Here is a 13036-nt window from a genome sequence, read left to right as displayed (position 1 = left end):
TTCTAATCTAAAACACTCAGTCGCGGAACATCTTGCGGACTCGTGATCTGAGCATCGTCACATTGTATGTCGGGGACAGGAAGTAGAATTACCTGTAGCCATTTCAGGAAGTCTTCCTTCTACAGAAGCCATTCATCATACACTCTCTGATTGCATGATTCTGGCCCCCTCATCTCAGGACATATTGCAAGGAACTGCGTGTTGATCCAGAAACAATAGACCAGAGATTATAATACCTCAACACATGCTGCGGAATAGAATTCTACTTGACAAATGTTGCCACGTTAAGTAATAGACTAGCACACCAAGATGGAAGCTTTTTGGTGTGCAAGTTATTTCATATGAACTTCCTAGTAACCGCCAAGAGGTGGCCCCTCTATCCTGTGTTTCAACTGTGGAGCAAAAACTGAGTCTCAGTGGCAGATAAAGCAGAGGGAAGTTAGAAATACATGACTGGTGGTAACAACGTAAAGTCAAATAGGACATCATTCACATAAATAGAGAAATATATTTACTTGTCCATGTATTTCTGTTGGCAACAATATTGACCCAATTAACGGAATAAAGTCAAGAATCAACAGCTGCCATTTTCGTATCTATACGTACACAAGTAAAACAAGATGACAAAATATTGAGGCTTGAGTGGCATAAAAACACACACGTACTGGTTGTGCACATTTTTGGAGAAACTGGCACTATTTGAAAATTGCACTTGTCAGACATGTTTCAATATTCACTAACTATATTGTTTGTTTCTATAAGAAGTGTGTTATCTTTAAAGTGGCAATCAGCAGTTGAAACGATAACAAAGTGGCCTCCCCACCCCTGGTCCAGTAAAAAGCTGAGGGATGGGGCTGGAGAAATGTCATCACTCTCAAATTCATGGACAGAGCTATGGATGCAACGACTGACCATCCATGATAAAAAGTATAGTTTTAACCATGTTTTGAGGCTATATAGTGTTTGTTTACATTTTCTTTGTTTACAAATATTGGAGTAAAACAGTCATTTTGGTTTGTGATGGGGAACGACAGTTGAACTAAGCTGGTGAGGCATTTATAAGTTATGTTCTTCAAGAATCGATGGATACATATCAATGTATGAGTCCAAAAATGGATGTAGCAAATGCTGATTGCCCCTTTAAGGTGTTTTCATAAAGTACCATACAGTACATTTCTAGCTCTATTTGTCTTTCCTATAAAAGTCTGGTATATATTCCCCTGAGGAGGTCATTCAGGTCCACCCCCCGCTGACCCCTCTCGGTAGTGAAGTACATAGTAGTCGTGGACGTACATGAGCACGGCGATTGGCTGGCCAATGATGAGAGAGATCCATACGGCTGCGTTGCCATAGTTACCTCGGAGAAAACGCGCCACAAACCAGGCCAGCGGAAGCTGTAAGCCAAGGACTCCATTTAGTGAGTAAACAAACACAACACTCATTGTAATGAGTCAAAAACACCCCCAGTAAATCATTTCACACTATAAACTTGTGGATTATAATTTCTCAGTTCTAAGATCTCACCTGAGCCATCATGCCAATAAAAGCCCATGGCCTCAACATCTTCAGTGGAACACTGACCAGGTACTGTGAAGACAACATCAGCAAAATTAAGTTTTAGTTTTCAAGAACAGTTTTCCACACAGCCATCTCCTTTATCCACAGCGAACAGGAAAATAATGTTTCCACTCCAGACAGCTAACCTATGGAATGACACCTAGTTCATACAGCTAGGAAAGGACATACAGGGAACTGAGGTAACAGACAGGTAGCTAACCTATGGAATGACACCTAGTTCATACAGCTAGGAAAGGACATACAGGGAACTGAGGAAACAGACAGGTAGCTAACCTATGGAATGACACCTAGTTCGTACAGCTAGGAAAGGACATACAGGGAACTGAGGTAACAGACAGGTAGCTAACCTATGGAATGACACCTAGTTCATACAGCTAGGAAAGGACATACAGGGAACTGAGGTAACAGACAGGTAGCTAACCTATGGAATGACACCTAGTTCATACAGCTAGGAAAGGACATACAGGGAACTGAGGTAACAGACAGGTAGCTAACCTATGGAATGACACCTAGTTCATACAGCTAGGAAAGGACATACAGGGAACTGAGGTAACAGACAGACAGCTAACCTATGGAATGACACCTAGTTCATACAGCTAGGAAAGGACATACAGGGAACTGAGATAACAGACAGATAGCTAACCTATGGAATGACACCTAGTTTGTACAGGAAATAAATGAAATAAAGGTATTTGAGGTAAGACAGATAGCTAACCTATGGAATGACTGCTTGATGACTATCAAGCCTCACCTCATTGCTCTGAGTGATGGGGAGCTGACAGAACCCTGCTGTGTGACCCTCTGATCTACAGATCCCAGTCTCCTGATCCCTACTGGCATTACTCAGGGGATTGTGTGTGTGTATGTCTGTATGTGTGTGTGTGACACTAGGATCCCTCCTGTCATTACTCAGGGGAGAGAGGGAGACTGGTGTCCCGCAGGGCGCTGTGGTGCTCCGCTCCCCTCTGCTCCGCTCGCTGTCCTCTGAAGGTCAACATTTAAAACAGCAGCAGCAGCCCCGTTTGTCTGTCTGTCCGGGATGAGGAGAGGGAGGGAGCCGTATCTCTGTGAACCTGCTGACTGAACAGGCTCCTCACCGTACACTGCTCTTATCTCCTCCTCCAGAAGCACAGCAGCCTGATATGGCCTTGTGTTACACTCCTTTCCTCCTCCTCTCATCCCAGCTACACTAACGTCCCTCCAACGCTGACCTTCGTCAATGATGAAGAGTGCTGGATATAAGCCAAGCGCACCCATGTGTGTGTGTGTGTGTGTGTGTGTCTGGACAACGGAGAAATATCCCCAGAAAGGGCCCTACTTTATAGCCACGGTGCAGTATAGCCACTGTGTAGTATAGCCACTGTGTAGTATAGCCACTGTGTAGTATAGCCACTTTGTAGTATAGCCACTGTGCAGTATAGCCACTGTGCAGTATAGCCACTGTGCAGTATAGCCACTGTGCAGTATAGCCACTGTGCAGTATAGCCACTGTGCAGTATAGCCACTGTGTAGTATTGCCACTGTGTAGTATAGCCACTGTGTAGTATAGCCACTGTGCAGTATAGCCACTGTGCAGTATAGCCACTGTGTAGTATAACCACTGTGTAGTATAGCCACTGTGTAGTATAGCCACTGTGTAGTATAGCCACTGTGTAGTATAGCCACTGTGTAGTATAGCCACTGTGCAGTATAGCCACTGTGTAGTGTAACCACTGTACTGTCATGCAATAACTATATATGTGGCCTTTAAAATCTGACTAGCAATCTGAGCAATTATGAAACTGTAGTCTGATAAAATGCAGGATTTCTTCACAAATGGTATACATACTGTATATCGTCATTGTCTGATGAAAACCTTGTAACTACATTTTTGCCATTTTAAATTGTTTTATATTTACTGAAAGTGGTATCTAACCTGAATGAACCAAGAACATGTATTCAAAATAGCTTCTAAATTGTCATAATTATATATTCGTTGATGGAAAACATGTTTTTTTTCTCCTTATTTTTTCTCTTTGGAAAGTTGATGTTTTGGCGATTGGATGTTTTGGTCAGACAGTGACGATATGAGCTGTAGTAGCAGCAGAGAATCCTCGTTAAACACCAGCCTGATGAAGCTAACATTCTGTTTCACTTCACAAGGAATACTAAAGCTGAGCGCAGCGGTCAGTCTGGTTTCACCCAGCTAGGAGCAGAGCACCTTACCTCATGAAAGAAGGCTGAAGCCAGGAACACTGCTGATTGGCCGAGCCACTTACTGACTCCACTCTTCAGCAGGGGCTTGTAGAAGTGGCTTTGGGAGAGAGAGGGAGCAACACAAGAGGATGCATATCATCAAACACCTCCCAAATCCCCAATACATCCTCAATACATTTCTGCTCAGTATCAACCTCCATTCCACTGATTCCGTACCATTGAATCATTTATAGGATCTCAGTGTTACATACAGTACACTATGTATAGAATACATTGCATCTACTCACCGAAGGCACCACTTGTGTACTGGAATATTCCAGTTTTGCCAGAAGTATGTGATGGTCTCAGAGTTCCTGAAAGAAAGGGAAAAGTCTCCTAGTCATGTGAAGTGATGTATTTTACGGTGGTACATGCTATTGATATTTTACTTGTGTACATCTCAAATGATCACTTGTCCCTCTTAGTAACATACAGGCAATAAACAATGGAACGTAACAAAATAGACCGGATTCATTTCACCTACCACCAGTCTCTGTAAAACTCTCGGTCTCCAAATTGCAGGAGCTCAGCAATAAAGTTCAAGGACGAGTGGAAGAACCAGTAGAAGAATATCAACCAGAGAAGATGATTGGGCACCTGATGGGAGAGAGAAGACAGGAGAATAATACTGTATCCAGGACAACATAAAACAACTACAGAACAACGGAACGGCCCATTACAACGTATATGTCATATCTCTCAAGGCCCAAGGGTACTATGAACCATGTTACCATGACCGCATTACCCCTGTGTTCTCTTGTGTACTTACGGCTAGTCTGAGTAGACGCTCCATCATCATAGGGAGGTCCATATCCTACAGGATCAGGATCAATGAAGAAAGAGAGATTGTATTGATAGAGAAAAATAATAAAAAATGCTTTAAATGTAAATGATAAATGTACCAGTAATCCTACTTTACCTCCAATGGCTTCATAGAACTCTGAATAATGGGTATCATCCACTGGAGGAGAATAAGAGATAGATGAGGTGAATAAACAGCACAAATCAGAAATAAAATGAGGTGCTTATTCTCAATAAATACATGTAGTCACTATACATAAGTCAATGTCAGTAGAAATCATACCTGCTGTGTTAATGCCACCAATAACTGGGTGAAGAACAGCTGGGAAGAGAGATGATTTGTTTACTTAGCATTTCTCCTCTAAATCAAACAAAAGAGCAATACTTGAGTGTGTGTGTGTGTGTGTGTGTGTGTGTGTGTGTGTGTGTGTGGGTGTGTGTGTGTGTGTGTGTGTGTGTGTGGCAGGAAAAACGCTGTCTGCCTTTTAGCTTTGGATAAGTCTTGGGACCAGAGTGCACATCTCCACAGTAGACCAATAAACCAAGCTAATCTTCTAATGGAGGTTCAGAGAAATTCACAATGGAAGTTGACATTGTTAAATAAGATACTTCTATCTGTTCTATTCATGTTTGCTGTAGATGATCGTGTCACGATTGTATTGAAGACAATAGATCTGATGTATCTGTATTTCTATAATGTGCTCCTTCACATGGGGCTAAACAGGAAGTTGTACATCCTCTTTTATACCCATAGCACAACATTGGTAAATAACCAGTAGGACAAAGCCGTGATAACATCAACTGTTCAGTCTAGTTTACAGAGTATAAAGCAGCGTATTAACAAACCAATGCAGAAAGGGTGATTGGGGACAGAACTCACCATCTCAAAAAGCCTCCTTAGCAGGAAGCTCATTCGAATCCGTGGAGACCGGGGGAAGTTTAATTCATAGCAGAGGGTTGGTGCAAAAACAAAATAATACAAATCTAAAAACACAAGAGAGATTAGAAAGAAATAGGGACGTGAGAGAGATTACAAAGAGAGAGACGGGAGAGAGAGAGAGAGAAAGAAAGAAAGAGAGAGAGAGATGAGAAAGTGAGAGATGGAAAAAGAAAGAGAAAGAGAGAGAGAGCGAGAAAGAGCGAGAGGAGAGAAAGAGAGAGAGCATTATTATAGTCTGATATAGCTCCAGTAGCAGGCTACAGCAGGATAGGTTGAGACAGCAGTGATAAGAGTGGGGTCTGCTACAGCAGGATAGGTTGAGACAGCAATGATAAGAGTGGGGTTTGCTACAGCAGGATAGGTTGAGGCAGCAGTGATAAGAGTGAGGTCTGCTACAGCAGGATAGGTTGAGACAGCAGTGATAAGAGTGGGGTCTACAGCAGGATAGGTTGAGACAGCAGTGATAAGAGTGAGGTCTGCTACAGCAGGATAGGTTGAGGCAGCAGTGATAAGAGTGAGGTCTGCTACAGCAGGATAGGTTGAGAGAGCAGTGATAAGAGTGGGGTCTGCTACAGCAGGATAGGTTGAGGCAGCAGTGATAAGAGTGGGGTCTGCTACAGCAGGATAGGTTGAGGCAGCAGTGATAAGAGTGGGGTCTGCTACAGCAGGATAGGTTGAGGCAGCAGTGATAAGAGTGGGGTCTACAGCAGGACCTGGGTTCAAATACATGCATTTGACTATTTGTTATTTAAATAGCTTCTGTGTATTTGAGTATTTTCAAACACAGCCGAAAACATGTACTTAAAACAAATATTTGAATGGTTATTTGAAAAACCAAATAGCTGACCAAACTGTATTTTAAAGTATTTTCTAATACTTATTTCAAATACTATTTTCAAATACATGGGTTAAATGCATGGGAGTGTATTTGAGTCAGTGTATTTGAGTATCTCCAAATATATTCAAATATTCAACTACTTGTTTTTTCAAATAAAAGTTATCTGAATACTTGTTTTGAAACTTTATTGAAATACCTGAAATTGTATTTGTACCCAGGTCTTGGTCTACCTGGGATGGAATGTCCAACTCTACTGACCTCTGAGGGTGAGATTTCCAGGATAGGAGACCTGATAGTCCACTCCACTTCCCTTAGACCGTGGTATAGAGGAACCTGTACAGGAGAGTACTAGCCATGTTAAGTCAGCAATTAAACATGTATGATTCTCACAGTCACAATCCCTCTACTTAGAGAACAGCTCCTTGTGTACAGTCAACCAGCAGGTGGCAGTGCAGCAGTTAAGGAGCAATGAGGATTGTAGTATTATGTGTGCGTGTGTATGTTAATGTTTATGTGTAGAGGGTAACATTTTCACCAACAGGAAAACGGTTTCCATTAAGGGTACATATACAAACACGCAGCATCGCCGCCTATGAAAAATTAGGTCACAGTTGCCATTTCCGTGGAGGCGAGTCAGAAATCTCATTAAGCCCTTTATTACTAGTCAACGGTCAGTGTAGAACCCAGGTGACACAAACTCTCTAGACAAAGCAACTCTGGGAGTCAAAGGTCAACGTAGAACCCAGGTGACACAAACTCTCTAAACAAAGCAACTCTGGGAGTCAAAGGTCAACGTAGAACCCAGGTGACACAAACTCTCTAGACAAAGCAACTCTGGGAGTCAAAGGTCAACGTAGAACCCAGGTGACACAAACTCTCTAGACAAAGCAACTCTGGGAGTTAAAGGTCAACGTAGAACCCAGGTGACACAAACTCTCTAGGCAAAGCAACTCTGGGAGTCAAAGGTCAATGTAGAACCCAGGTGACAAACTCTCTAGACAAAGCAACTCTGGGAGTCAAAGGTCAACGTAGAACCCAGGTGACACCAACTCTCTAGACAAAGCAACTCTGGGAGTCAAAGGTCAACGTAGAACCCAGGTGACACAAACTCTCTAGACAAAGCAACTCTGGGAGTCAAAGGTCAACGTAGAACCCAGGTGACACAAACTCTCTAAACAAAGCAACTCTGGGAGTCAAAGGTCAACGTAGAACCCAGGTGACACAAACTCTCTAGACAAAGCAACTCTGGGAGTCAAAGGTCAACGTAGAACCCAGGTGACACAAACTCTCTAGGCAAAGCAACTCTGGGAGTCAAAGGTCAATGTAGAACCCAGGTGACAAACTCTCTAGACAAAGCAACTCTGGGAGTCAAAGGTCAACGTAGAACCCAGGTGACACCAACTCTCTAGACAAAGCAACTCTGGGAGTCAAAGGTCAACGTAGAACCCAGGTGACACAAACTCTCTAGACAAAGCAACTCTGGGAGTCAAAGGTCAACGTAGAACCCAGGTGACACAAACTCTCTAGGCAAAGCAACCCTGGGAGTCAAAGGTCAACGTAGAACCCAGGTGACACAAACTCTCTAGACAAAGCAACTCTGGGAGTCGTCACAGAAGAGCTTAGAGGACAAGGGTTGAAATCAAACCTGTTATAACAATATTAGTTATTTTTCAAATACTTGATTGCCTGGCACAGTGGATAAAAAGGTATTGTCCCAAAAGTACATACTCCGCCCATCTGGCACTCCAGGGAGACTCAATCAAATATAAAGTATTTGAAAAATCTCCCTCACACCGCACAAACTTCAAGAACAGACGTATCAGTAAAATCCGAAGCGGTGAAGCCCAGAAAGCGTGAGCAGTATCGATAGCAAAAGCTGTACATCTGAAGTAATTAAAGTAGTAGCAGTGTTGTTGTTGCCCAGTTGCTGGTAGGGGGCATAGAGGACTGTGGAGACTGAGGACTTACATGAGAGGGAGCGGGCCAGGCTACGGGCTTTAGCATGGGGCATAGAGGACTGTGGAGACTGAGGACTTACATGAGAGGGAGCGGGCCAGGCTACGGGCTTTAGCATGGGGCATAGAGGACTGTGGAGACTGAGGACTTACATGAGAGGGAGCGGGCCAGGCTACGGGCTTTAGCATGGGGCATAGAGGACTGTGGAGACTGAGGACTTACATGAGAGGGAGCGGGCCAGGCTACGGGCTTTAGCATGGGGCATAGAGGACTGTGGAGACTGAGGACTTACATGAGAGGGAGCGGGCCAGGCTACGGGCTTTAGCATGGGGCATAGAGGACTGTGGAGACTGAGGACTTACATGAGAGGGAGCGGGCCAGGCTACGGGCTTTAGCATGGCTCATCTCTCTACACCACTTGTTCACATCTTTGTAGGAGTAGAGCTTCAGGAAGAGGACGGTGTACACTCCCAGAGCAGACGCTCCACCCACTGAGAACAAGGACAATGTGCAATGTTAAATATGAGCAATATTTATGCAATATTTGCCATTAGAATTCACAGTCAATCATATTAAGTGTTGTATGCACAACAGTACAATACACATGATCCATTAAATGGAGTTAATGACGTGGGTGTGGGTGGTTGTAAATGATCTTGATGTGTAGTAGCACAGTGCGTTATGTAGTATATTTAAGCAATAAGGCCCGAGGTGGTGTGGTATATGAACCAATATACCACGGCTAAGGGCTGTTCTTTTGCACAACACAACGCAGAGTGCCTGGATACAGCCTTTAGCCGTGGTATATTGGCCATATATCACAAACCCCTGAGGTGCCTTGCTATTATAAACTGTTTACCAACGTAATTAGAGCAGTAAAAATAAATGTTGTGTCATACCTGTGGTATACGGTCTGATATACCACGGCTGTCAGTCAATCAGAATTCAGGGCTCAAACCACACAGTTTATAATATGGTACAGTCAACTTGAGGTATTCAACATGCATATCACACTGTAGAACAGAAAATAATGAAACACTCTTATTCCCACTTAGCGAAGACGTTGGCTTTGATGTGTAGCTAACAAACAGGCCACAACAAGAAGCTGAGGAATGCTGCCCACCTGGCTCTTACTGTCCTTATCTAGGGCTATCCATATGTCAAGAGTTACAACACTCACCATCCTCTCCTTGTCTATCACACAAGATGAACGACTGGGAACACAAAGTCTACTCACGTTCAACCAACTACCAGCGCTACCGTCCGAGGTCCAGGGAAACCTGGCAAGGCCCCCAGGTCATTCTAACAGACTAGTACTGCTTTATCAACAGCGGCCATATGCTGCATGGAAATGGGCCGTGCTGGTTACCTAGTAGATGGCATGGGCACAGAGAGAAAGACAGAGACTGTCTCCCTCGCCAAGAGGAGCATCCGTGGCCCTCTCCCCTGACCTTGATGTATAAACAGTAGCTCTGCATGAGGTACAAGAGACAGATGGTACATCTTTGTCCGCTCCCGACTTTTAGGTAAGGAAGGATACTGTAGCTACGCAGTCAACGTCCAGGGAAAGATTATCTGATTTGTGAGAGGTAAAATGAAGATCTTAAAGACACTAAGAGACAAGACCTTCCTATTCTCCTCGAAGAGGAATGATTACTAAAAACTCATGACTGTAGCTTCACCTTTGTCTTTATGCGTGTACAGATGTAGGATCTTAATTTGAGCCAGTTTGCTACAGTAGGAAAATAATCCTGCAGCAAAAGGAAATTATGTGGACATTTGTGTAGGGGTTGATCCATTTTTCATAAGGGAAAATCAAGTCTGAAATGCCAAAGTGGAAATGACAAACTTCAGAAATACACAAGTTAAACATTTCCTTTATTGCAGGAAAATTCTCAAGCAAAAGGGTGAACAAACTAAGATCCTACATTTGTAAATATGAAACTGTGGGTAAAGAACAACATCACAGACAGTTAATATCATCTTGTGGTTGTGGTCAGTTTCCTAAGTTCTGAGACATGTGTAGCCATGAGAGACTCAGTTAGCTGTTGTATGTCACCAGATGCCATGCTGGCTAGCAACCAGCTTGATGAAGACAGGCAGAGCTGACCTGACATTGACCTGTTTCTCAGCCACTCCTCTTTTGGCCTCATATCCACCTCACTCCTTACTTCCTCTCCCTGTGAGCCAACAGGTACTGATCAAACACTGCCCAACTGATTCCATTCAGATAAAATCACACACTTGGATAATATAATACTACATTAACTACACATTAATAACAAACTGATTCCATTCAGATAAAATCACACACTTGGATAATGTAATACTACATTAACTACACATGAATAACCAACTGATTCCATTAATATAAAATCACATACTTGGATAATATAATACTGCATTAACTACACATTAATGACCAACTGGATAATATAATACTACACTACTGTAACTTCTGTAATGTAACTGATTCCATTAATATAAACTCTTACAGGGGTAGATCATAGAATACCACACTAAATGCATTTCATTCAGATACAATTACACACTAACTAATAGTGAAGACACACACTAACCAAACTAATAGTGAAGACACAGAGACACACTAACTAAACTAATAGTGAAGACACAGAGACACACTAAATAAACTAGTAGTGAAGACACACTAACTAAACTAATAGTGAAGACACACACTAACTAAACTAATAGTGAAGACACACACTAACTAAACTAATAGTGAAGACACACTAACTAAACTAATAGTGAAGACACACACTAACTAAACTAATAGGGAAGACAGAGACACACTAACTAAACTAATAGTGAAGACACACTAACTAAACTAATAGTGAAGACACAGAGACACACTAATTAAACTAGTAGTGAAGACACACAGAGACACACTAACTAAACTAATAGTGAAGACACACAGAGACACACTAACTAAACTAATAGTGAAGACACACAGAGACACATTAACTAAACTAATAGTGAAGACACACTAACTAAACTAATAGTGAAGACACACACTAACTAAACTAATAGTGAAGACACTAACTAAACTAATAGTGAAGACACACACTAACTAAAATAATAGTGAAGACACACACTAACTAAACTAATAGTGAGAACATAGGAGACACACTAACTAAACTAATAGTGAAGACACACACTAACTAAACAAATAGTGAAGACACAGAGACACACTAACTAAACTAATAGTGAAGACACAGAGAAACACTAATTAAACTAGTAGTGAAGACACAGAGACACACTAACTAAACTAATAGTGAAGACACAGAGACACACTAACTAAACTAATAGTGAAGACACAGAGACACACTAACTAAACTAATAGTGAAGACACACAGAGACACACTAACTAAACTAATAGTGAAGACACACAGAGACACACTAACTAAACTAATAGTGAAGACACACAGAGACACACTAACTAAACTAATAGTGAAGACACAGAGACACACTAACTAAACTAATAGTGAAGACACACAGAGACACACTAACTAAACTAATAGTGAAGACACACACTAACTAAACTAATAGTGAAGACACAGAGACACACTAACTAAACTAATAGTGAAGACACAGAGACACACTAACTAAACTAATAGTGAAGACACACAGAGACACACTAACTAAACTAATAGTGAAGACACACAGAGACACACTAACTAAACTAATAGTGAAGACACACACTAACTAAACTAATAGTGAAGACACAGAGACACACTAACTAAACTAATAGTGAAGACACACAGAGACACACTAACTAAACTAATAGTGAAGACACACAGAGACACACTAACTAAACTAATAGTGAAGACACAGAGACACACTAACTAAACTAATAGTGAAGACACAGAGACACACTAACTAAACTAATAGTGAAGACACAGAGACACACTAACTAAACTAATAGTGAAGACACACACTAACTAAACTAATAGTGAAGACACACAGAGACACACTAACTAAACTAATAGTGAAGACACACAGAGACACACTAACTAAACTAATAGTGAAGACACAGAGACACACTAACTAAACTAATAGTGAAGACACAGAGACACACTAACTAAACTAATAGTGAAGACACACAGAGACACACTAACTAAACTAATAGTGAAGACACAGAGACACACTAACTAAACTAATAGTGAAGACACACAGAGACACACTAACTAAACTAATAGTGAAGACACAGAGACACACTAACTAAACTAATAGTGAAGACACACAGAGACACACTAACTAAACTAATAGTGAAGACACAGAGACACACTAACTAAACTAATAGTGAAGACACACAGAGACACACTAACTAAACTAATAGTGAAGACACAGAGACACACTAACTAAACTAATAGTGAAGACACACAGAGACACACTAACTAAACTAATAGTGAAGACACAGAGACACACTAACTAAACTAATAGTGAAGACACACAGAGACACACTAACTAAACTAATAGTGAAGACACACACTAACTAAACTAATAGTGAAGACACAGAGACACACTAACTAAACTAATAGTGAAGACACACAGAGACACACTAACTAAACTAATAGTGAAGACACACAGAGACACACTAACTAAACTAATAGTGAAGACACAGAGACACACTAACTAAACTAATAGTGAAGACACAGAGACACACTAAC

The 13036-nt window shown here is 41.7% G+C and overlaps 1 protein-coding gene across 1 annotated transcript in view; it reads right to left on the bottom strand.

The window, feature by feature from the left end:
• Window positions 1–498: 498 nt before the first annotated feature.
• LOC106605973 (diacylglycerol O-acyltransferase 1) overlaps window positions 499–13036 on the bottom strand; it is a 28801-nt gene continuing 16263 nt past the window's right edge. The window contains exons 7-17 of the mRNA XM_045697667.2: window positions 8711–8839; window positions 6651–6725; window positions 5495–5598; window positions 4898–4936; window positions 4733–4774; window positions 4583–4627; window positions 4298–4410; window positions 4062–4127; window positions 3784–3871; window positions 1525–1587; window positions 499–1394 (exon numbers count right to left, since the gene is read on the bottom strand). Coding sequence (XP_045553623.2) covers window positions 1230–1394; window positions 1525–1587; window positions 3784–3871; window positions 4062–4127; window positions 4298–4410; window positions 4583–4627; window positions 4733–4774; window positions 4898–4936; window positions 5495–5598; window positions 6651–6725; window positions 8711–8839 — 929 coding nt within the window. The 3' untranslated portion in view covers window positions 499–1229. The remainder of the gene's footprint in view (window positions 1395–1524; window positions 1588–3783; window positions 3872–4061; window positions 4128–4297; window positions 4411–4582; window positions 4628–4732; window positions 4775–4897; window positions 4937–5494; window positions 5599–6650; window positions 6726–8710; window positions 8840–13036) is intronic.

The sequence above is a fragment of the Salmo salar genome, chromosome 02 (assembly GCF_965601325.2).
Source record: "Salmo salar chromosome 02, fSalSal1, whole genome shotgun sequence".
NCBI lineage: Eukaryota > Metazoa > Chordata > Actinopteri > Salmoniformes > Salmonidae > Salmo > Salmo salar.
Note: the sequence above shows the minus strand (reverse complement) of the source record. Positions and strands in the feature narration are given on the sequence as shown.